The following is a 25,977-nucleotide window of genomic DNA, read 5'->3' on the forward strand; positions in this document are numbered from 1 at the left end:
GAAACCCAAACCACCTGATCCCATGACTCCAGACCATCCAGACAGGCACATCTGGACTCATCTTGGACCTCCCACAGCGCATCCACATCACCCCTCACCTCAATAACTCAACTGCCCACTGATGCACAAATGCTGCCAATTCAAATTCCTCACACATGCATACAAGGCAATGCACATCAAAGGACCAGCTTACCGCAGTGCTGTCTCCACTTCTATCATCTCACCAGCGACTTAAGCTCTGCCTCATTCTCTCTCTCGCACACATATGTCACATCTGCAAAAGCAGAACAGGAGTCCTAGTCTTCTCCTACCTCGCACCCAAAACTTGGAATGACCTCCCTCTATGTCCTCCCTCTACACACATAAGAGCCTCCTCCTCGCTTCCGGAATTTCGCAAGAAGCTGAATATCTGGCTTTTCAACTATCACCCAGCACATGACCTACACACCTGCTCCAGTGCCTGGATACCCTTCGGGTGATAAGCTGCACTTTACAAATTCAAATAACATAACATAACATGTTTCATCGCAAACCAGAACATCCATGCCAATAGGGGTTCTAATAAATTCCACCACTATTGGACACCCTTTTTAATGTCCTGTATCAATAAGGCAACTAGACTTCTGGTTTCAGTCATGAAAGTATATTTTCTCCCCATCAGAAATTCTGGGCCCAAGTATACCTTAATATGCTTTGACCTAGCTGCCTCCCTGAGCTTGAGGTTTAGTGTCCCTTCTATACTGCATCAGTATCATATTGCAACTCTAGAACTCAATAGTCAGGAGGGGTGGTGTTACTACATACCTGTACCTTTGATCCCAATTCCCAGATTTTCCACTGAGTCAGCTGAACAGAGGCTTCAGGAAAGGAATGAGCCAACATTAGGGGATCTTTTTGATAGGTGGCAGCCAAGCTAGTTAATCTCATGTCAACAGTTGTGGCTGCTCCCACATAATGAACCATTTAGGAAAGTGCTAGTAATTCATTGAGTGACCTAAAGAGAGAGCAAAATATAAGCCTCTAGAGGCTAGACATCAATCGAATCTCTCTTAAATCACACTAGAAGGGGGCTTTCTGTATTCTAAGGATAACAAAGCAATCTACAGCAAACTGCCAAACCTTAATAGGTAGCCAGATGTGAAATGGAATTAGAAATACAAATTATGGAAGATTGATGGCTAATCATATAGCCTGGGACAGCAGAAGGAGAATAGCTATAACATTTGTTTACTTTGGTACTTGTTAGAATGGGGGGTCTCTAGTTGGTACAGGTATGTACTTGTGACAAATAGGGACCCTCTCCTCTAGTCAGAGAAAGGGGGATTATACTCCTAAAATAACCCCTGCTCACCCTCTAGGCGGCGTGCCGCAAGCAGTCAAGGCTTATTTCAGAGGTGTTGTAAGTTAAGCATTTGTGACCACATACAGTAACCCAGTGACAACACTACAAATGGACACCACACAAAGTTTTATATTAAAAATAAGTTATACTTTATATAGAGTACCACAAGACCAATAAATGACGAAAAGAATCCACAGTACTATTAGCTTTAAAGAGTTCTTGTTAAAAAGGCTTACATCAAGTTTCTGTGCGAGTTGGTAGCCCGGACGGGCTTCATCGTTGTTAGAAATAACAGTCTAGCAAATCCAGCAGACCGCGTTGGTACGGGCCCACTCAAATGGTCGACCGACTCAGTCACAGTACCTTTTACTTGGGGCAGCCGGCACGGATGTGCGAGCCGGTTCCGGTGATCGTCGCAGTGCAGAAAGGAAGCGTTGCAGGACGCGTTGTCCCTCGATGCGGTGCAGGCAGCGTCCCGTTGACAGTCGGTGGATCCAAGGCTTGCGTTGCAGGGCGAGACGGTGCTTCGATGCGGTGCTTGCAGCTTGCGGTGCGGCGAACGACCCGAAGTTCGGGAGCTGGCGTCGGTCAGTCCGGACAGCGGTGCGAGTCTAGCGGTGCGTCGCAAATCGTGCGAGGCGGTGCCCAACTCTGGTGCGGTCACATGACTCGAAGTCAGCAGCAGTTACCGCGTTGGTCAGACCAGTTCGATTCGGTGTAGCGAGGTGTTGTATGTCACGGTGTCCTTCCAGTCGCGGTGCAGGCTACGGCTCGTTGACGGAGTCGGTGAGCGCAGAGCTTGCGTTGTTCGAGGCGGACGTTGCTTGGTGCGGTGCCTACAGGGCACCGGGCCGGTCGTGAGAGTCGGTCACAGCTCCCTGCCTCTGTAGCCACTTGTTTCCAGCAGCAATTCACAAAGGCTGGTGAAGTACACTGGTCCTGGAACTTCGGTCAGGGGGCAAGCTCTCTTCCAAGCCCTTGGTGATCTTTGCACAAGTTGAAAGAAAAGTCCGAAGTTCTTCCTCCTCTCTTTGGCAGTCAGGCAACCACTGCAGGCTAATCCCCCAAGCAGCACTTCAGCTTGGGAATAGTCTCTCCTCAGTTTCTTCAGGTTCCTTCTCCTCAGCAGAGGTTTTGTCTTGCAAGTCCAGAAGTGATCTAATTTCATGGGATCAGGGTCCAAATACTTATAACCCAAAATCCTTTGTTCTCTGAGGGGACAGGGGCCTGTGCCCAGTTCAAGCCAGTTCTGAAGCACTCTGTTTACCAGACTTCTCCTTCCCTTTCACCGCACAGGGCAGGCACATCAGACACCCCACAGGAGGTGGACCCAGCATTGTGGAAGGCAAGTACAGTGCTGGAGCACTTTGTTGACAGTCTTCCTCCTCTTCTTTCAGTGTGCAGGGCAGAGACATCAGACACACCACAGGGGGTAGAGCCAGCATTGTAGAGGGAAGGCCCAGCCCTATTCCGTTCCCAGGTGCAACTCCTCCCTCCCATCTAGATACAAATCTCCCTATTCACCACCGGGCAGCCCCAGCATGTCTCCTGGAATTCCCCAGCCCTGTCACACACAAACCCAGACCAGGAATGCACAACCTCGCAGAGGCAGGCTCAAATGGTTAGGCAAGCAGTGGTATTTGCAAACAAAGAATATTAAAATAAACTAAACTAAAAGATGTATTTTATTATTCTGAGTACAGGCATACTAAACTCAAATTTCCACCATGTTCTCGGAGTCTGCTAGGATTATAAACATGTAACAATCCAGCCGCCCATTCTGGCCTATGGAGAACAGGTAGCCTTGCAATAGTGAAAAACGAAAAGGGCTGTAATTCACTACTAGGACATGCCACACACATCCGGGCTTGTCCTACCTTATACTTACAATGTCCCTGCCCGTGGGCCTACCATAGGGGAGACTAATATGAAGAAAAGGGAAGGATTAGGGACTGGCAAGTGGGTGCACTTGCCCAGTCAGCATGACAGTACCAGACTGCACACAGGCTCTGCAATGGCAGACTTTAGACACATTTTACCAGGCCGCTTCTGTGGGTGGCACAACCAGTGCTGCAAGCCCACCAGGAGCATTTGGATTTACACGCCCTGTGCACTATACTAGGGTCTGACAAGTAAACCAAACATACAATCATGGAACCTCTAATCAATACATCAATTTACAGTAGGGAGCACTTGCACTGTGGCACTGGACAGCATTAGCAGAGTGGCCAAAGCATCTAACACCAGTAAAAACACATGAGGCAGCAGCAAAAATGGAAGGGAGACCCAGGCCAATGGTGCCAGGTCAAACACATGTCCCCTCCAGCTGAAATGTGGGGAGAACTACCCTACCTCCTGGGAGTTCTCATCACTAAGGCGTAAAAATCTAGACAGACCTTCAGCGTTAGCGTGTTCTGTACCAGGGCGGTGTTCCACCGTAAAGTCCATACCCTGTAGGAAAATGGACCACCTCAACAGCTTTGGATTCTCACCCCTCATCTGCATCAACCATCTGAGGGGCCTGTGGTCTGTCTGAACCTGGAACTGAGTCCCAAACAGGTATGGTCTCAGCTTCTTCAGTACCCAGACCAAAGCAAATGCCTCACGCTCAATAGCACTCCACCTCTGTTCCCGTGGAAGTAACCTCCTACTGATGAAGGCTACAGGTTGATCTAGGCCCTCTTCATTCATCTGTGACAAAACAGCCCCCACACCATGCTCTGAAGCGTCTGAACTCTTTGGAGAAGTTGGGTGCCAGGAGCACAGGCGCCGTGCACATGGCAGCTTTCAGGGCCTCAAAAGCTTTCTGACAGGTGTCAGTCCACATCACTTTCTTGGGTTGCTTCTTAGAAGTCAGCTCCGTCAAGGGTGCAACCATGTTGCCATATCCCTTGACAAATCTCCTGTAGTACCCTGTGAGTATAAGGCCCTCACCTCTGTCTGGGTTTTGGGGGATTCCCAAGCCAGGATGGTTTCAATCTTGGGTTGTAGGGGCGCCACCTGGCCGCTCCCAACATGGTGTCCCAAGTACACCACAGAACCCTGCCCGATCTGGCACTTACTCGCCTTGATCGTGAGGCCTGCCTTCCGCAGTGCCAATAACACTTCCCAGAGGTGGCGCAGATGTTCCTCTCAAGTGACACTGAACACTGCGATGTCATCCAGGTAGGCGCCATTGAACTCATCCAGCCCAACCAACACCTGGTTGACCAACTTCTGAAAAGTGGCAGGGGCATTCTTCATCCCAAAGGGCATAACACAGAACTGGAAATGCCCATCTGGTGTGGAGAATGCTGACCTCCCCTTTGCCCCATCAGTCAAGGTGATCTGCCAGTACCCAGACGTCAAGTCAAACGTGCTGAGGTTCCGTGCAGCCCCTAGCCGATCAATGAGCTCATCAGCTCTGGGGATGGGGTGTGCGTCTTTCTTCGTGACCGAATTGAGCCCTCGGTAGTCCACACAGAACCGGAGTTCGGGTGTGGCCCCGGCGCAGCAGCCTTCGGGACCAAGGCCACTGGGCTGGCCCAGCACTGCTGGAAGACTCCATCACCCCTAGTGCAAGCATCTTTGAGACCTCCTCTTTGATGCAAGCCCTTACCCTGTCAGTTACTCTGTAAGACTTGTGCTTCACAGGTAAGCTGTCTCCTGTATGCACATCATGGACGCACCAATCTGTGATACTAGGAACCAGGGAGAACAGATCAGAAAACTGTCCCAGCAACCTGTGGCAGTCATTCTGTTGCTCAGGGGTCAGGGTGGAAGAGAGGTTAACACCATCCACTGACCCATCTTGCTCTGTGGCCGCCAGGAGGTCAGGAAGAGGCTCAGTCTCCTCTTCCATTCCAGCATCTGTCGCCAAGAGCATGCCCACTTCAGACCTCTCTAAGTGGGGCTTAAGGCGGCTGACATTTAGGACCCTCAAGGGGTTCCTGGGAGACCGCAAGTCCACCAAGTAGGTAACTGGACTCTTGCGCTCCACAACCTCAAATGGTCCGGTCCACTTATCCTGGAGCACACAGGGAGTTATAGTGTTAGGATCGGAAGTGTGCACATTGTTTTTCTTTGAAGAACTCTATAGAGTCGTGAGTTACAGTGACTCCTCCTCTTGCTTGTAGTACGCATGGTCATCGACTCCATTGTTAAATAGTTTTTTTTCCACCGTCTGGTACTGTCGTGTGCTCCTCTGCTCCGGTCAACACCATCATTAGTATCTTTTCCTTACACCGCTGGTATTGTTTTGATCAAGATTCAATCTCTTACTTACACAAAACTATTTTAACATCAAATTCATCTGGGGTACTAGATTCTAACTAGGCCTGGGCGGTAAATTCCGTTCCGTTCGCGGAATTTGGGTAATTTCGCGTTCCGCGGAGAACGCAAAATTGCCCACAATTCTGCGTTCCGCGGCTTCGCGAAATATTTTGCTTGTTTGTGTTCTCAAATACGTGTTCGCGAGATATTTCCCTGCGAGAACACAAACAGTGATTGCGAAAAGTAAAAAAGCACAGCGAACAAGTAATTCCGCGTGTTTTACCATTTCGCGGAGATTTGCGTAACGCGATTACGCAAATTCCGCCCACCCCTAATTCTAACGTACCCTTCATAGCAGAAAATGTCTTATGCATTTTTCTTACAAAACGACCAAAAGGTGATGGAACGGACACCTTTCAAATGTTGTCATTCCTGTCATTCAGGTTTCTGCATAAAGACTTGCACAAGGCGTGTAGTTTCTGCCTATCTCCTGATTATCAGGAACAAACCTGTGAGGCCTGAAAATCATTCAGATCAAAGAAAACTCTACAGGATCTTAAAGCCAGAAGACTGCAAATGTATCGACTCAGCATTAACTAAACACCTGACGTTTTCGGTTCAGAGGACCCAGATACTGAAATGGAGGCACATCCATCGGCTGTATATGAGGGTAATTTCTCTCCGGAACTGAGCTCCGATTCTGATGCAGAACAAGATACCCTTACATCAGGGCAACAAACAGTGAGTAAATTGCCCCATTCACTTCCAACCAAACAACAAACGTTACAAAAGTCTGTGGTTGCGCCTCCACTTCCTTCGGGCCATGGTTGCCACTTGCCCGCTGATTCCGGAGAGTCTGGCCTCGGCTCCGAAAAAACAGCCTCAGCTCCGCATTCTGAAACAGTCCACTTCAGAATCCACAGTCTCTGCTTGAAACATTCTAAAGCAGACTCGTCCACCTCTTAGGAACTGAAGCCCCCAAATACGAAAAAACACACCGAGACCGCATCTAAATCCAAATCTTTGTAATCGACTACAAAAACTGCAGGAAACAAACTAATTTCGGAGCCCAAAAAGCAAACAATTGTGAATTCTCCACAGACTGTCCAACCAGTACTTGAGAAATTACATCAGCAACTGGATTCTTGACAGAAATACTCAGTGATCCACCCTGAAACAGGCAGAATACTCAACCGGCCCCTTCAGGAGCATGCACAACCTGCAAAGAGACAACTCTCTTTTTAAGAGACAATAGACATTCCTACAAAAACCAGGTAGAAATAGGATAAAGCCGCCAGTCCACTTCACTTTAGCCCTCCTCCACTACAACATATCCAAACTCAATCACAAAACTCCAGTTCATGAGCACATACATTCGCCAGAGGAATCCTCACATTCTTTTATAGGGGATCGGTATGGGAGGACAATGATCAACAGTCAATACCCCAATAGGATGACTGAAATAAATTTGAAACAGATCCGGATCTTTATCCAGTTAAACCCTCCCCACCTGATAATACCACTACCGATCATGATCTGATCAGTAGGGAAGATAGTTTCCATAAGGTACCATTACATACTGAGGAAATAGAGGATGATTTTTTATTTGACACTCTTTGCTGTACGCAAAGATCTACACAGTATCTTCCCATGTGAAAAGGAATGCTCAGACGGACTACTGATATATTCAATGACCCTGTCAGATCTACAATTATCACTCCTAGAGTTGAGAAAAAATAAAAGCATTCCCCAGCAGACCCTACTTATATTAGGAGTCGGCTTACACCCGACTCCTTTAGTAGTGGCTACTGCTCAAGTAAGAGCAAAAACTCAGGCAACCGGTGAAGCTCCACCGCCAGACAATGAGAGCAAACTTCTAGGTGCAGCGGGAAAAGGGGCGGCAGCACAATCCTCCAATCATTGGAGAATTTCTAATTTTATAGGTCTGTTCTCAAGGTATGATATGGTACACTGGGACAAAATTGAGGAAATTTTACAACATCTTCCAGAAGAACATAAAACATGCATTTACAATGCAATGGTCTCGTCTTTGTTAAAGTTAGAGCTATTGGCATTGCAAATGTTATTGTTCATTTTTTTTTAAACCCAATAAATATATGGTATTGTCATTTTACAATGGCAAAAGCTTAATCTCTCGCAAATGCGAGACCTATTGCATTTGCACCAACACACACACACAGAGCCACACACACACACAGAGCCACACACACACACAGATGTGGTGGTGGTGGATCTGGTGGATGTGGTAGTGGTGGATGTGGGGGGGGGTGGATGTGGTGGTGGTGGATGTGGTGGTGGTGGATGTGGTGGTGGGTGTGGTGGTGGTAGTAGTGGATGTGGTAGTAGTGATTGTGGTGGTGGTGGATGTGGTGGTGGGTGTGGATGTGGTGGGTGTGGATGTGGTGGTGGTGGATGTGGTGGTGGTGGATGTGGTGGTGGTGGTGGTGGATGTGGTGGATGTGATGGTGGTGGATGTGATGGTGGTGGATGTGGTGGCGGTGGATCTGGTGGCGGTGGATGTGGTGGTGGTGGTGGTGGTGGATGTGGTGGTGGTGGTGGGTGTGGTGGTGGGTGTGGTGGTGGATGTGGTGGTGGTGGATGTGGTGGTGGTGGTGGATGTGGTGGTGGTGGTGGATGTGGTGGTGGTGGATGTGGTGCTGGTGGATGTGGTGCTGGTGGATGTGGTGGTGGTGGATGTGATGGTGGTGGATGTGGTGGTGGTGGTGGTGGAGGTGGTGGATGTGGTGGTGGTGGATGTGGTAGATGTGGTAGATGTGGTGGTGGATATGGTGGATGTGTTGGTGGTGGATGTGGTGATGATGGTGGATGTGGTGGTGGTGAATGTAGTGATGGTGGATGTGGTGGTGGTGGATGTGATGGTGGTGGATGTGGTGTTGGTGGATGTGGTGTTGGTGGATGTGGTGGTGGTGGATGTGGTGGTGGTCATCCACCTGAAAAAGACGGGGCTTAAATTGAAAGACAAACCTTTTCACTAATGGCTGGCCGCCGTTTAGGAAGCCAGCCAATGGAGAAGAGGGGTGGGTTTAAGCCCCACTACTAGAAACATAAAATCTCACCAGCGAGACTGCGCAAGCGCAGCCTAATCTAGCCGAGACCTAAAAAGGACATGCGAGCCCTGGCCTGCTACTCGTTTCGTAGCCACCGATAGCAATATTCCACCTACAACACGTAGCAACGACCCCACCACAGCATTTCTCGGAATAGTGAGTGGGGGCCTCCCATTACTGTACTTCATATCTACTTTCGAAAAAGCCAACCTTTGAAATTGTGACAACCCCACAGTATGGACCCACAGCATACAATGGAAAGAACAACATGGACCAGAATTTCAACATTAGAAGAACTCATTAAAACTTGTGAAAGCTCTCAGGGCTAGAAGGAGCCCCTAAGTCCAGGAATCACCCCTGACCCCACTGCACCCCCTCAGTACCTGGGTCTGGGTCGTCATTCAGCTCCAACAGCCAGATGATCTCCTCGTCACCATGAAAGTCTCCGACCTGCGCCCCTGCCACAGCCCCCATGGCGTCTTCCATGGGTACAAGTGCCCAGCCTGACACACACGGGTCTCTTCCACTCCCACGGCCGGATCTTACGGTGCAGCCTACCCAGGGGGCGTCGGGCAGCTACCGCCAATGGAAGCGACGCGTAAACAGCAGTGGACCGATCACGGCTTGCATACATTCTGCTGTCCCGCTCTCCCTGTAAGCCTGGGAAGCTTGAATGGACAATGAAACTGGAGGAAGCCGGGAGATGTCGTTTTTGGATTAAGACACTTATTGTGGCATTAATCCACTAGACTGTTTTAGTTGCGTGATTACACTCTATGTGAAGTAGAAAGAGGACAGACCAGAAGCAACTGTATTCATAGCCTAATTGGCTGCAGTTTTGGAACATTCGATTGACGTTTTATTTAGCAAAGATGTACCGTATATGCCATGACGGTAGAAATTTTAATTTACTGTACAGGCAAAAGTAAAAATAAATAAATCTACTAATGCTTACATTTTTCTTTTCGTGTAAGAAATATCTTTTACATTGAGTAAAGTTTATTCCGGTCCATATTAAAGAAGATACTCGTGAAGATTCCTGACTTTTCCTTGCATAGCTCCTTGAATAAGTGGAACTACTTCACTAGCGAACAAAAGTTAGTCCGTTTTCTAAGGCTAAAAGAATATGGAGGACAAAAAAAACATATTCTTGTGACCCCAGGCGACACCGGTGTGAAGAGGAGGCAAGATGCGAAGCCAGGCAGGGTGGAACACAGAGAGTCTACAGTGTGTCTGCTCACGCTGCCTGCGCGCGCCAGTCGACCCTCTGATTGGTTAATAAGGAACACCAATGGTACTGTTAATTTGGTAGTTGTCAACGAATTAGAGAGCCGACTTGGGCGTGCAGGCAGCGTGATGGGGGGCGTGTTTTAGGCTGAGGACGCAACTGAGAGAAAGGACCGAAAAAACACTCCCCCCCCCCCCCCCCCCCCCCCCCCCCCCCCCCCCAATCCGAGAAAGACGGGGCTTAAATTGAAAGACAACCCTCTTCTCCAATGGCTGGCCGCCGTTTAGGAAGCCAGCCAATGGAGAAGAGGGGCGGATTTGAGCCCCACTACTAGAAACATAAAATCTTGCCAGCGAGACTGCGTAAGCGCAGCCTACGCTAGCAGAGACCTAAAAAGGGCATACCAAATTGCATCAGCGATCAAACTCATTTCAAATATAAACATAAGTTGTACCCTTGATACTGCTGTTACAGCGGCTCGAGGAATAAGCACCAACCTTATACTAAGGAGACCTGCCTGGTTGAGAGTATCTGGTTTTAACCCAGAAGTACCACAACATTTACTTGGTCTTCCTTTTGATGGAGAGCATCTTTCTCGACCACAGGTGGATACTCTCCTATAAAAAAATGTAAAAGACAAAGAAACTGCTAAATCAATGGGTGTACTACAATCACAATCACAAAGGGACATTTTCTTCGCTCCTCATATCACAGAAGATCAAAAACAACCTCTACTAACACATCCACCTCCTATAACAAAACACATAATCAAACAACTTCTCCTAGAGGATATTATAGTGGGTCTTATAGAGGAAAGAATAATAGAGACAGAAGTAAAGGAGGTTTTAACAAAAACACTACGTCCACCAACACCAAGGCTTGACTCACCTATCATTCCCCCTGATCACACAACACCTGTCGGGGGAAGACTGTAATACTTCCTTTCTGCATGGGTAAAAATCACATCTGATCAATGTGTGTTAGATATTATTAAACATGGTTATTGTCTGGCGCTTAATTCAACACCCCCAAATATTCCACCTCGCACTCACAGATTATCAACACATCATCAAACGCTACTCAAAGAGGAAGTTCAAGCTTTACTAAACAAAGAAGCAATAGGACTAGTGCAATTACATTAACAAGGCAGAGGTGACTTACTGGAGGTAACAGGATGGTTAGTTGGCCCCCAACTACCCCTCCTGTTACCTCCAATAAGTCCCACACGTCTGGATTGGTGAGTGGTTTTCCGTGGCCACTCCCCCTTTCTCCGCCGTTATGCAAATGCGCCTCTTGGTGCATTACTAGTTGGGGGATAAAGTCCCTGTGGACCTTGACTGTCCTTGGGGGCCAACTACCCCTCCTGCTACCTCCAGTAAGTCCCACTCAGCTGGATTGCTAAGAGGTTGTTAGAGGTCACGAACTCTATCTGCCTCCTGGCACACCACTGGTTGGGGGACGAAGTCAACTTTAGCCCTCAGGAGGTAAAGGAACGTCATCCCCCAACCAGCAGTGCACCAGGAGGCGCATTTGAAAAGTTGTGGAGGAAGGGGGCGAGGCCTCTGGCGGCTCACCCAATTTTTTAAAGTTAAAGACCCGGGGGTGGTGGTCCCAGGGGCTGGAGGGGCTGTGCAACACCCTGCATTTATTTTGAATAAAGCCTCGGATAGGTAGCTTGTTCCAAGGCCTGGGGGGGGTCCATGCAACCCCTCCCCCTCCAATATCGAGAGTTAAAGCTCTGGAAAGGTAGTGGTCCCTGGGGCTGCGGGGGTGTGCTGTATTTATTTTGAGTAAAGCCCTGGGGAGGTGGTGGGCCCAGGGACTGCAGGGGGGAGGTTGTGCGGGTGCCCCCACATTATTTATGCTTCAAACCCCAGGGAAGTGGCGGCCCCCTGGGCTGTGGGGGGGTCTAAAGGACCCCTGCTTCCATTATAGCTAAAGCCCTCGGGAGACGATGGTCCCCAGGGCTGCGGAGAAGACCATAAGGGCATCCCCCACATCAGTTTACTTGGTTTCCCCGGGGAGGTAGCGGTCCCCGGGGCATGGGGGGTGCTGCGTGGGCACCACCCACATTAATATAAAACATGCCCCCGGGATTTGGCCCACCCGGGGCATAATGTAAAAGACTCGCGGGAACGGTCTCTGTGGGACTCCCCTCATCATATCTGGGGGGTCAGGGTATTCCTACCCTGCCCCCTTTTCATTATTGTTTACTTTATTGTGGGACTCCTCTTCAAACAGGGTCCAAAAATGGCTGCCAACCCTTCCTGGTTGAAGTGTTAGCAGCCAATCAAATTTTAGTAAGATAGGTGAGCTCACTGCAAGGACTCGCATCCCCAGATATCTATATTTTTTAAGTTAAATATCTTAAAAACAACTGAACGGATTTACACCAAAGTCCTGCTCAAAAAATGAAAAATCCCCATAGACTTAACATGGCGAAAATGTCTTTTGGGACCCCCTTTTTGCTCGGCCCGCTTGGCAGATCACCCTGAAACTTTCAACACAGCAGCTGAAACAAAAAGAGGGCGCTTTTTAAAAATGTTGTGAAGATTTGTCAAGCGGCACCAAAGTTCTTGGCACAAAAATACGCTTTAGAACTACCTACGGGCGACTCCCAGTAGGATGGATGGATTTTTATATATATATAAAAAGCGTTTTTTCTTTGGCCAATATCTTTGGCCCCGTTTGACGAATCTCTGCCAAATTTACTAAACGAATAGCCCACTCACTGTAACTGTTGTGTTGAAAGTTTCAGGATGATCCATCAAGCGGGGGCTGAGAAAAAGGGAGGCCCCAAAATGCTTTTTCTCCATGGTAATTTCTAGAGGAAATTTAGACACAGCTACAGCCCGAATTGCTAAACGGAATTACACCAAATTTGGCAAAAATGTAGCTCTTGAAATATGTATATTACACGAAACATAGGAACAAATAAAAGTCCATCCACTTTGTCCTTAATGGCAAGTTTATTACGGATCCATCAAGTGGGTAACAAGGGAAACAAGCATTTACAATGCAATGGTTTCGCCTTTGGAAAAGTTAGAGCTATTGGCATTGTAAATGACAAATTTTGTATTTATGTGTTGGTTTTGAAAGCAGATAAATAAATGGCATTGCCATTAGCTTAATGAGCCTTAATCTCTCGCTAATGTGAGACCTATTGTACCCTACGGACGAGCTCAGCAGACAGCAATTACTAGGCTCGGTCTTTAAAATTCCCTCAGACCCTTTTCCCTATCTGTATGTTTTGCTAGCAATTACTACCACACACACACACCCAGAGCCACACACACCCAGAGCCACACACACACACACACACACACACACACACCCACCCAGAGCCACACACACGCACACACACCCAGAGCCACACACACACACACCCAGAGCCACACACACCCACCCAGAGCCACACACGCCCACCCAGAGCCTCACACGCCCACCCAGAGCCTCACACACCCACCCACCCAGAGCCACACACACCCACCCAGAGCCACACACACCCACCCAGAGCCACACACACCCACCCAGAGCCACACATACCCAACCAGAGCCACACACACCCAACCAGAGCCACACACACCCACCCAGTGCCACACACACCCACCCAGTGCCTCACACACCCACCCAGTGCCTCGCACACCCACCCAGTGCCTCGCACACCCACCCAGAGCTACACACACCCACCCAGAGCCTCACACACCCACCCAGAGCTACACACACCCACCCAGAGCCACACACACCCACCCAGAGCCACACACACCCACTTTGCTCTACTGAAATGTTGGCATGTATGATAGTGAGCTGTGTGTGGTGAGCTGTGTGTGGTGAGTGTGTCTCGTGAGAAGTGTGTGGTGAGATGTGTGTGGTGAGCTGTGTGTGATGAGCTGTGTCTCGTGATCCATCAGTGTGTTGTGAGCTGTGTGGAGTGAGCTGTATGTGGTGTGTGGGGATCAGTGTCTGTCCCCCGCGCTGCGCTGGTTTTGTCCCCCGGTCGGATCCTGCGCTGTGCGCATGCGCAGTGCCGGCTGCCGCTGCCCCTCGGAGGCTCTTTCATTGTCTCGCATCTCTCCCCGGCTCCCCCTTTCATCCACCAGACCTCAGCCCAGTCACCGGAGACAACTGGTCCGTCATGGCGGGGATGGACCCTGTGGAGGTGAGGTGCCCTGTGCGGCTCTGCCACCCCCCAGGGGCGGCGGGGCTCCTCCTTTCACCCACGGACCCGCTCTGCCTTTCATCAGAGCCAGGGGACGGATCCTGTGGGGATGAGGGGCCCTGTGCAGCTCTGCCATTTCCCGGGGGAGGGGAATTGTGCTCCTCCTTTCCCCTTAGGACCCGCTCTGCCTTTCAGCCGTGCCCGACGTCACTGCCAACACTGGGTGGTATAAGGTGCTGTTTCTTGACAATGATAGTTGTGAACCTCAGCGCTGCCGCTTCTCGGCGCTCCAGAGATCCGTGTAGTGACCAGGTCCATGTGGAGCACAAGACTGACACCCGAGGGCCCCGGGACCCGGGCTCAGCTGAACAATTAACATAAGGAGCATGAGTCAGACACTGAACAACTTACGAATGTCAAAATAAAATCAGGACCTCCAATCAATTCGGTGGCAAGGTGAAAGAACCGTTCCTCAACATTATGAATCATAAAAGAGGAAATGCCACGGATTCGAAAAATGTACTAACAATAAGCAAGGGTTAGCATCCTGTTGATCGACGTATGTCACAAGGCATCAAAACAACACTGCTGAGAAACTCCCGGGGTCGGAAAAAAACGCAAAACAATAAACCAGAGCTCTTTATTTCAGATCACCTGCATGCAAATATAATGGAGGGACAGAGAGGCAGAGGGGTGTGTACGGGGACATGTGTGGGGGGAAAGGGAGAAGTAGCAAAATGATTTAAAGTCACTGCCTAACTTTCAAGTGAAAAATTGCCCCTCTCCAAATATGTCTCTCAGGCTTACGCCCCCCTTCCGTTCTGTGCTACAAAGTTGTCTGGCATTTCTTACCTTGCTTGGAAAGTACAAGTGCTTCTTCCCGGTGCACTTGGGTGATGATGGAACCGCTTTCCATCTAACAATGACACAGACCCAGGACCCTTTGCTTGTCTCTCTTTTCCTCGAAGATCCCCTCTATTCCCCCTCCTCTTCTTCTTCTTCCTCCCCCCTTTGATTTGGAAGCTCCGATCTTCAAAATCGGCCAGAAGGAGAAGGGGGGAGTTCTTTTCCTTCCCTGTGTTGAGATTTCTTTTGGGGGGGGCGGAGGGGTTCTAGTGCACCTGGAGGGAAAGAAGGCAGGTCCTCAGGTCTCAGAATTGGTCCAACATGGAGAATCCGAGCTAGAGCAGCAAAACAGGGGGAAATGGGACATGGGCAGTTTCAAGGCCCCCCCTTCCTTCTACTACAGATAAACAAGCTGCTCTTGAGCCGGCCTCCCTCACTGAGGTGTTCCCCCCGACGGTCCCAGGAGGTGCTTGCCTTGCAAATGAAAGTCAATGCAGCTCCGATTGGCAGGAGGGAAAAAATGCGAAGCTTTTAGCTGAAATCCAACGTTGTTTTTTGCAGCCCATGGGACTGGGCATGGAGGGGGCGCTTGAAACAGCAGGGCTCCTATGATTGGCTGCCAGGGCAGTGGGCGGACGATGGAGGGAGGCATTTTTACTATGCACTGTTTACCTAACAGCATTCCTAGGCAGAGCTGGGGGAGGGGGCCAGAGAGGGGTGGCAGGGACTTTCGGGCTTCATGTTTACAGTGCAGCGCTTCAGAAGTGAGCAGCAGAGGCAGGGCTCTGGACAGGGTTGGGAACGCTGGGTGGTGGAGAAGGAAGAAGAAACACAACCCAACATGGCAGCTGCAACCGAGTGCAAACACTCTCGGCGAGCAAAGGCACGGATACCCGACGGCTTAAGTGCATGAGAAATTGCAAATATAAAAGTTACGTTTCCTTATTTTTCCAGCCGCAACAGAGCTGACCGCCTCCACTATCCGCCAGCTCCAAGAGTCATTTCGGTTGCAATGAGCGCTATACATTTGACGCTGCTCGGAAAACACAGCGTGCCCTGTAGGGATTCGGGGGCGTGTTTGCGTGCTCTCCCCTTCCCATTGGCTGGAAGGTAAAATTCCAGCCAATGGGAAGAGGAGAGGGCAGGACTTAAAAAAAGACCCAGAAACGCCCCCGAATCGCGTTTTGACGGGGAAAGAGTGACTGACAGACAATCTCTTCCAATGACTAGCCTCCATTTATGGAGCTAGCCAGTGGAAGACAGAGGCGGGACAAAGCCCCAAACTGTAGATCATAAGATTCCGCCTGGGCGGAGCACTGCTTCGCAGTGCTACGGCCAGGCGAAACCTAAAAAGGGGGAAGGATGCAGAAGTGTGATTTCCCATTTTAATTACCATAAGGTTCTTTTCTCTTCAATACAGAAAAAAACAGCTGAACAGAATTACTCCACACTTGCCATAAGATGAGAACTTTGCTTAAGGATTGTGCTTTTGCTAGTTTGGTGTAAATCTGTTCAGTAGTTTTAGAGAAATTTGCATTTAAAGAGGTTCTCAGGCATGAAGTAGTTACATATTAGAGGTCTGTTGACAGTGGGGCAGCTGTATTTGTAACTTGCCCATAACTTTAGTACTGTTCGATGAATTTGTGTGAAATTTAGCAGATACTTAGCATGGTTGGCTCACTCTTTTCATTTTTAAATTGGTGCAGAGGGGTCAAGATGGAGAAGTTTTAAAAGGGGATCAAAGTAAATTCATTTGATAATAACTAGAACATAATTTGACAAATCGGCATACAATTTTGCAGATACTTAGCAGGTTTAATCTTCTGTGGGTATGGCCAGTTTCATGTAGATCCATCGGGGGACGTGCAAAGTTTAAGGAGGTGGAGATTTCTTGTGTGAAAAAGTTTGGTGCATTATATAATTTGGCAGGCTTTATGCATGCTAAGCCCAATACAGGAATCTTGGGTTTCATGTAGATCCGAAATGGAAAGAGCAGTTTCCATTTTTACTCCTATAATCTTTGTCGTCCACTACGGAAAGAAATCTTGAAGGAAATCATAGCAATTTTTAATGAAAGTAAACCTGTACTCTGAGAAATGTTGGGGCTTGGAGTTGAGTAAATCCGTTCAGTGGTTTTCAAGAAATTAGCATTACCATAATGTGTCAGTGGGCTTGAAAGGGTTAAAAGATAGACATAGCTTGCCTGCTAGTATTTTGACAGTCCTCAAACTCGAGTTTTCAGATTTTCCATGGTTTTACATTTAAAAATAAAAGCCACAATTGAACAGAGAAGCTTTCATCTCCTGTTGTCGTCTTCGAGTCCTCAGTACCAAAGTTTGGTCTGAGAACCCATTAAAACCGGGCCCACAAACATAATATCCGATAAACCTACAGGTAAGGTCATATATCTAGCCTGTGCTAGTCATGTTTGAAGGCCTGGTGCATCCGGGGTGATAGTCTGTGGCAGATTAGCTAATTATTAGCAAATGAACACTTTTGACTCCTCCTTCTCTGCCCCCTATACTCTCGGTTTGTATGACGCTCCATACACTAAGGGTAATGGAAACATGCTACTGTCCTCCTAAAGTTCATATCAGTCCATGATACAGGACCAAAGATATTAGCAAATAAAATAATTTTTGACTTCTGCTTGAATTTTGTTCCTTCACGAGATTCCTGCACTGGGTCAACTTGCTTGCAGCCTATCACATAACATGCGGATTCATTAATCACCAACAGATGTATTCTCAAATGATCACTTTTTTTTATCTCTCCTATTTAACTCTGCCCCTTCTTGATGGATTTGCTTGAAACAATATAGTATGAGTGAGCTGAACAGGATAAAGACCTGCCAAAGGTCATGCAGGTATTGGGAGATACCAGACCTGTAAGGATTCCTTTCATCCTATAAAACTGGGCAGGATTATATAATAAATACAATTGTTTCCTTTACGTTCCTGCAAATCTGATATTATGGGGAGCTCAGGTTTTGTCTGCAGGTCTGCCTGTACTCCCGTAAAACTATGTGGACCGAAGCCTTGTATATTTCTTTCTAGATCGGAAAGGGATAAATCCCAACAGGTTGGGATTTGTATAACCTGGATTGTAAGAGTCTAGTATGAGGGAAACAAGTCTCGTTATCTCGTTATGCTACACAATAAATAGCCGATTTCAAAAGATTTTGGGTGCAGTTGTCGTTTCACCGTTAATATTTCTTTATCCCAAACCTGCCTTTGATCTAATGTCTCTAGTGTATTACCAATGGCTAATGCCCATGGATTTGTTTCTAAATTTTAAAATTCCTGCCAGATAAAAAAATCCAGATTATTTTTCCAAGTTTATGCACTGGTGCCAAAAGTGCAACAAGCTGAGCCTCACACTGCCACAAAAGACCAAAGTCGTACCTTATGTGGGTGGAGTTAAGAGTGAAGAAAATAAAAAAAAGTGTACCAAAGAGGTTACATTGCATGGCATGGAGGGAGGGGGCGGGGAAGGCTAAACTACGCCCCCTTTAGTACTCACAGGTGTATGTGGGAGTGAGTGACAAAAAGTACTATTAAGAATCCAGATTCCCTTGAGGCTCACAGAGACTGTTTGCACTGCATAGCCCTTATCGCCTCACGGCAGCCCCATCCAACTATCCACGTTGGTTAGCGAAGGCATGTTGCCTTTCTTTTCCTGAGAACTTCCAAATAGTCCTTTTATTAGTTTCCCACATACACACGTGAGTACTGAATTGGGTGGATTATTTTGTGCCTAGCTTGTAGTACGATTATGGCTGAAGAGACCCCTACCCATTCAGGATAGAGTAACAATTCCCTTACATCTCGGAGCCCAATTGGTACACAAAGCTCAGGTTTTCACAGATTGTTGCGAGCTCATACACTGTTGGAAAGCAGACCTATCCACTAGTTCAATGCTCATCTCTGAAGCACTGATTGATCTAAAATTCTGGCTGCAGGCGATATTATTTTTCGAGTCCCACTTATGTTATCAATGATCTTTGCCTGCAGGATGGAAGTAGCTGAGTTTATTGCACTGCCTGTTCTCACCATTCTTTACTGATGGGTTGGTGATTAGCACACTAAGAAAAGAATCTACCCACAACATACCCCTACAGTTATCACAGTCCTGATGATGACCTATTGACTCAGATAATAGGTTGAAACGCCATCACTGCAAACCGGCTCCTTTTCCGAACTTATCAATGTTGCTGTGGAAACAGATTGCACACAATACACAGTGCATGGGTTTTAGGTGTTTCTTGGTCTTTTGTATTTATATTTTGACAATTCTCTAACTTGCTGCTGCTATTCTTTGTTTTGTGCAAACATGGGGGGGCGCTGCACACTTTGTTATTGGTAATATGTGTGGAACTATTGCTTTACTATTGTGAGCCTTTGAAATATATAAAAAATGTCTTTCTGCTGACTGAGTGACTAGTATGTCATTGGCGATGAGGGATTGGCAATATATTGCGTAATTGTATATGCACTGAAAAGAAAGTATTTTGTTTAAATGAGTACCTAGTCAGACACTGTTTTTCTAATATTTGTGTATACCCAGGTTCTCCTCGGTCGGATTGGATAGCTTTTGTATTACCTATATATGTATAAGGAATTAGGCACTGTGATGGCACAAGGACAGCATCCTGGCACTGCACTGCCAAGTTCTGCTGGGATCAGTACAATCTAAACAGCATCAATACAAAATCCAAAGAATAAACAGAGCATAAAAAGGTGGGCACACCCTTGATGAGCCACTTGAGAGCAGCAGTGTGCTTAGCCTTAATACAAGCACCTCTCAGCCCCACATCTGATGGAACGGTGATGCAGGTTGACTCTGGAGGTTTTTGAAAGTGTTGAGCCTCAGTGCATTGCTTTCTGGGAACTGTAGTTTCTTGATGCATCAGGAACGTTCAAGAGCGTAGGTTTCAACTCTGCATTTTGTAGTGTCTGAGGTCAGTGTGTTGTTGGATCTGTAGATTCTAGCTAGATGCTCACAGCAGCAGAACGGTCAGAAAGAACGGATTTAATCTCCAGGTTTTAAAGTACGGGACAAAAGTGCATTATGTGAATACTGAGTAACTCTAAATACTTGCAAGATCTGTTCAGAGCAATTACCTTGATCTTCAGTAAGTGGGAAACCTAGACGTTCTGCTTGTTCCATGTAGGCCAAGGCTAAGGATCCGGACACTATTCCTGTACAGTTGGTGGCTTGAAAGCCTACTAAGGATTTCCTGTTAAGTCAATAGCGGGGAAAGGACCCTAGTGGTTTTCCACCCACCACAGTTATTTGACCCCTTGTTATTTATCAGGCAAGTTTCCACGTCCTCCCCTAGCTTTGAATGTATTCGTGTTGTCAGATGGTCACTGTTCGAGGACTAGTCTGTACTGCCTCAGGTAAATACCCTTTCTCACTCCCAGCACACTGCTGTAATCCTGATCCTGTCGCAGGGTACTCATAGCTCACTAGTGGAACATGTAAATGTCGTTGAGGTGCAGGGTGAGCTACCCCGTCTCACCAGTCAATGTACTTGTAATCTGTATATGAATTTTGTAGATGCTATGGAATGATTGTTCTACACTGCCTTCTCACGAGTTCAACACAGCATATTTCTGTTCTATATTTGGTAGGGTTGAATTACAATGTTTCTAGCAGAGCTTGGTAAACATAGCTCTTGGTCAGAAAAGGGATTTGATTGAAAAGTTCAAAGGAGTTTGCTAACCTCTAGACATGTGTTTTATATTTACAAGTGTTTAAATCTCTCCAACAGAATCAACAGGAAGTGGGGTAAATTCTCTTTCCATTCTGAAAATTTACTGCAACGATAACCAGCTGATCATCTACGTTAAGTTCTGCAGCCAAGAGGCATGCCGCAGTTTTCTGCAGAGATACCGAGATGGAGTAGTGCAGCAGGCGCTGCAGACTCAGCTACAGGTCACTTTATCCCTGGTAGAGGTGCCCATCCAGACCGAGTTGAAGGTGGGAAGTGAGAATCTGCATGAAATCCTGGACGATGAACAGCGATGTTTACAATACATTAACAAAGAAAAGGTACTCAGATTTTTAAAACATTAACAACTGTATTATGTGAAAATAGATGTCATATCATCAGAAGTTACCAGACGCTTCCGATCTTGATTCCCAACTCAGATCCCAGTTATCCGCATTCCTGTGGGGAGCGGGTAGATGTAGGGTGGCATTGGCAAAGCTCGCCCGCCCGAAAGAGGAGGGGGGACTTGCAGTCCCGGACTACGAGCTCTACTATCTCGCTGCCCTATTGCAGATCTTCACGCAGGAGGTGGCACGAGTGTATCGAGTTCCGGAGGACGGCAGGCTGCGAGGCACGCCACGGCACGTACTGGCCTATATCGCCTTGAGGCAGAAAATTGCGGTTCGGGACTTGACCCTTGAGCAGAGCACGTTTCGTTAGTGCTGGAACCGAGCGCAGCGGCGAGCGGGGGTACGACACCCATATGCCCCGGAAATACCGCTGGGCATGCTGACGCGCTACCGCACGGGGGCGACTGGTCGCGCCTGCAGCAATGGGAGGAGGCGGGGATACAGGTAGTAGGGGATCTTTTTGAAAACGGAGCGCTCCTCCCGTTTCCAGCCCTTCAGGAACGCTTCGACCTATCACGGGGGGCTACCTCCTTCACGCAGCGGTAATAAGGGCGATTCAGAAGCATTGGGGACTGGGACTAGCGGAGCCTGAGACGTCTATGGCTTGCCAATATACCATGATGGCAGCTGGAACATTCAAGGCGGTGACTTGCTTGTATAACAGGATGCTTCGTGAACATTTGCCACCCCTCGAGACGCTAAAGGCCAAGTGGGAAACTGATTTGGGCAAGGACATCCCTGACACGACGTGGGCACAGCTCGTACGCCGGGCTCGTAACAGTACGAGGAACGCGAGATTTCAGATCATTCACTATTATATATTGCACAGGGCATACATGACCCCCGGGAGGATTAAGAGGTATTTTGGCATGGCAGGGGCGGCGTGCCCCCGCTGTACTGCAGAGGGTGCTGAGCTTATGCATATGTTATGGTCTTGCCCGGCCCTCCGGGACTACTGGCAGGACGTAGGAGAGACCCTGAATGAGGTGACGGAACGAACCGTTGAATTCGACCCGGCGGCGTGTCTCCTACATTGGTTCCCACATACCCCCAAAAACAAACTCTCAAGCAAATTCATTGATATGGGTTTAATGGTAGCCAAGCGGGAGATAACCAGAAACTGGAAGGCAAAAACGGGCCCAACTCATAGGCGGTGGCACAACGAATTTTTGAAATGGGCGGTTTGTGATAGTACACATAGATACCAGATGGCGCCCAGGACCACTAATACAAGGGCGTTGGAACTGGCAACGGCCTGGGAGGTGCTGGTGCAGGCCCTTAGGGATAGCGGGATGGTAGAAGAGGCGGAGACCCTCAGCGCGGACAGGAGCAGCAAGTTAAACTAAGCAAGAGGGGGTAGAGCCAGTAGTCGCAGGAGAATCGAGATCATGCCTAGACGCAAACACCAAGTGACCCTCAAGAGTAAAGGGGGGGGGGTAAGTTGGGGGTTCTATAGGCCAATTAGGAGAGGGATTAAAAGTAGCCACACACACACTACTGTGGAACGTTACTCCTGCTGTAGCACTGACATCAGGCATGAGGGAGCAGAGGAATTGCCGCCGCCCGGCCTCCGGGATGTGGGCTTGCAGGCGGTGTAAAATGGGATGAGTAACAACGTGAGACAGCACCCTGAATAATACTGTATATGCATGAGCACTGGCCTGAGCAATGTGTGACTACAATAAAAATTACTTAAAAAAAAAATCATCAGAAGTTACCAGATTCAGAGTATAGTAACTGAAATTAACTTTGAAACTGCATGAAGATAAAGACCATCAGACCTTTTTTTCTGCTTGCATTCTTACCTGCTGCAATTCCTCACAATCCTTATGTTCCATATTTATAGCTCACATCCCCACTACTAAAGATCTACTAAATCCGTGGCAAGTTTTCGTAAATGTTTGTAAATGTTCTCTACTTCTGCTGAGAGGGTGTCTTGTACATTGCCTAAGTTTAGAGTGACATCAGATATGGACAAAACATCAGATTATGAGGTAATCTCTCTCCTAGAAGCTATTTCCTTTTTAGGGCTCTCCTAATATGTGTTTTTATTTTTTTTACAGAGTTTTATATAGCTCGAACTTGACCCGAATCAGGTATCAGAGCGATTTACATAGCACCAGTTGCATTACATGAGGACACATTCATTTTTTTGTTAGGCACGGGGAGACTAAGTGATTTGCCCAGAATAACAGGATATTCAGCGTCGTTGCCGAGACTCTAACCAAGTTCCCCAGATTCGAAGTCTCCCGCCCTAGCCGTTAGGCTAACTCCTCTCCCCAGTGTTTAACTCTTCACATCAAGCAGGTCATTTACTTGATCAATTTTTTCCATGATCAAGCTACATGTAGCAGAACCTCTTTCATTGGTTTGATCAGATCATTATTTTATCAAATTCAGCTGGCATAAGCTGGTTAATGCCGCACCCACTAGTTAAAGCCAGAGTCGCATCTAGAGCTCATCATAAAATACAATCATTGGATCTAATTTGAGCTCTGGAAGAGGATATGCCTTCACTCTCTGGAGCAACAGAAGCAGACCTGAATGGTTTGGATTACTGGGTCCGTAGTACAGTTAACACATTGGCACCAGTATCCGAACGGTTCTTTTACAGAACTAAACCATCTGTCCCTTGGAAGAAGGAGAGCCTCAGAAATGGAAAAAGCACTGTAATCTTTTAGAGAGACAATGGAGAAAAAACTACAACCTTGAGGACAGAAATACAAGGCAGAATTAAACAAATATTATTCAGAATTACGCTTAGCCAAAAAAGCCTATTTAGAGACAAGGATAGCAGAGACTGGCAACAAGTCCAAAGTGATTTTTAGAATATAAAAAACATTTATGAACCCTCAGGCTGCCATCAGAGACCATCAGCCCTCGGTTGATTGATGTAATCAACTGGCTTCACATTTTAAAAGTTAAATAACAACTATCCAGGCAAGCCTTTCATTAGATTCTTTGGGCACTAACAGTTGTTAGTGGAAATGCTTCTGGAAGGCCCAACCTTTTTAGAGCAGAGGACAAGCCTCCTGATGCCATGTCAACCATGTTTTTTTTCTGTTTAAAACCTTAATATTGGGCAAGATAAAACCACTAATAATGTCACCCACACACGGGGAGAAGATTCCCAGTGCATAAGGGACACTTTTTGTTTTATTTTCCAAAAAACAAATCTAAGTTTTGAAAATTTGTCTTAATAAAATGAAAATATCCCGTCCAGTCTGCAATGTGGCTATTGTATGGTGGATCAACTGGCATTGTTAGGTTTTGCAAGAACTGAGCCTGCCATGTTGGCGGTAATAGTTTCAGCTAAAAATATTTGTCTGATCTTTTCGCCTAGTTCTCCCTTGTATGTAAAGAGTTCACTGTACAAATTCTCCTTCAAACTAAGGGGGTCATTAGGATCGCGGACGGACTTGAGTCCATCCGCGACCCCAGAGTAGGAGGGAACGTCCGCATGGGCTGTGGGGTTCCCTCCGTGCAGATTAGGATGTGACCGCCAGGGTGGCGGTCACATCCTCTATCTTTAACATTGCAGCGGGTGCAGCTTCAAGCTGCACCCGCCGCAATGTTAAAAATGCAAGCTCCGCATTTACATGCACAAAGCGGCAGGCATCGCGCTGTGCCTGCTGCTTTGTTCACGCAAATGCAGGGGGGTATCATAGGTACCCCCCATGTGCACCCCCTACCCCCCCTTCACCCAGGGGGCCAGCAACGGGCCCCCAAAGTGAAGGTCCGTATGCTTTTCCACGGCGGAAAAGCCGCTGCGGAAAAGCATTCATTTTACACCATCCTAATATGGCTGGCGGTGTCTGACAGACACCGCCAGCCATGTTAAAGCTTTTCCGCCGCGGTCGGAAGGCGACCGCGGCGGAAAAGCTGCGGACGTATTTCAAGACCCACCGCCATCCTAATATGGCGGTGGGTCTTTCGAGGCTCCGCAGCTGTTTTCCCGCATCCTCCGGGCCGGCGGTGGCTTCCGCTGGCCCGGAGGATGTGGGAAAACCGCTATCATAATCTGCCCCTAAATCTGGGACTCTGGTAAATCCTGTTCACCTTCATATTTCACATGTGGTATCTAAACAAGAGACCTTGGTGCTCTCTCAGATTGTTATTCTATATCTGTTATCAGAGGTTCCAGCCAGCTGAGAGCATGTCTTACTTATTTATCCCTCTTGAAAAAGATGTCTGTTGATCCTACAGTCTTAAACTTCCACCCATATCCTCAACTCTTCTTCCCACTAGGAGTTTAGAAACCAAGGTCGTAAAATAATTCTGTCAGTTTACAGAATCTTCCAACCTACTCAACCTTTATCAAGTGGGGCTTCAGTCCTTACATATCACAGAGTTTGCTTTATTACCTTCTTATGAAAAAATGCTATGTGTGTGTTGGTGGTCCTAAGACTCGTTAAAACCTCCGAAGACTTACCTGGACTATCCGACTCTTCTTCCACCGTAGTCTTGACCGTGGTCATTGGACAGCTTTCACCATGAACTTCCTTTCTGATGCTTCACAAAAGCACAATGGTGGAAATGAACTGCGAGGAAGGAACACATTATGTTGTCAACTCTGCGTATAAACTTGCCCTGAGAGAGGTTCAGCACGAAGATATTTTTCAGTGGACTTCACTCACAATCAGTGGCAAGGTGAGAGCATAACTCTGCACCTGAAAGGGCAACCGCTTGAACCATCAGAAATATGCATGTGCAAACCCTTGCATGGATCAGCCCTTGCACAGCTCTCCTCTAGTGTGGCCCTCACTGTGAAGATCTGAATCTTGTGGTGATGTCAGAAGCAGTGTTTCTGATGAAATGCTGCATGGTGGCCGGTTTGGATCAGAACCATGCATTCAGCTTTGCACACATAGGTGTCCCGATCCGACCATATTAAACCTGTAATCATTGGCTACAATGGCGTCATTCCTCTCAAAAG

General features: G+C 47.6%; 1 protein-coding gene across 2 annotated transcripts in view; it reads left to right on the forward strand.

Moving 5' to 3' along the window:
• Positions 1 to 25,977, forward strand: part of TRADD (TNFRSF1A associated via death domain) — a 175,873-nt gene that overhangs the window by 79,097 nt on the left and 70,799 nt on the right. For both annotated transcript variants that reach the window (XM_086947674.1, XM_086947675.1), the window contains exon 4: positions 20,692 to 20,972. In XM_086947674.1, coding sequence (XP_086803800.1) covers positions 20,692 to 20,972 — 281 coding nt within the window. The remainder of the gene's footprint in view (positions 1 to 20,691; positions 20,973 to 25,977) is intronic.

The sequence above is a fragment of the Lissotriton vulgaris genome, chromosome 12 (assembly GCF_964263255.1).
Source record: "Lissotriton vulgaris chromosome 12, aLisVul1.2, whole genome shotgun sequence".
In the NCBI taxonomy this organism is placed as follows: domain Eukaryota; kingdom Metazoa; phylum Chordata; class Amphibia; order Caudata; family Salamandridae; genus Lissotriton; species Lissotriton vulgaris.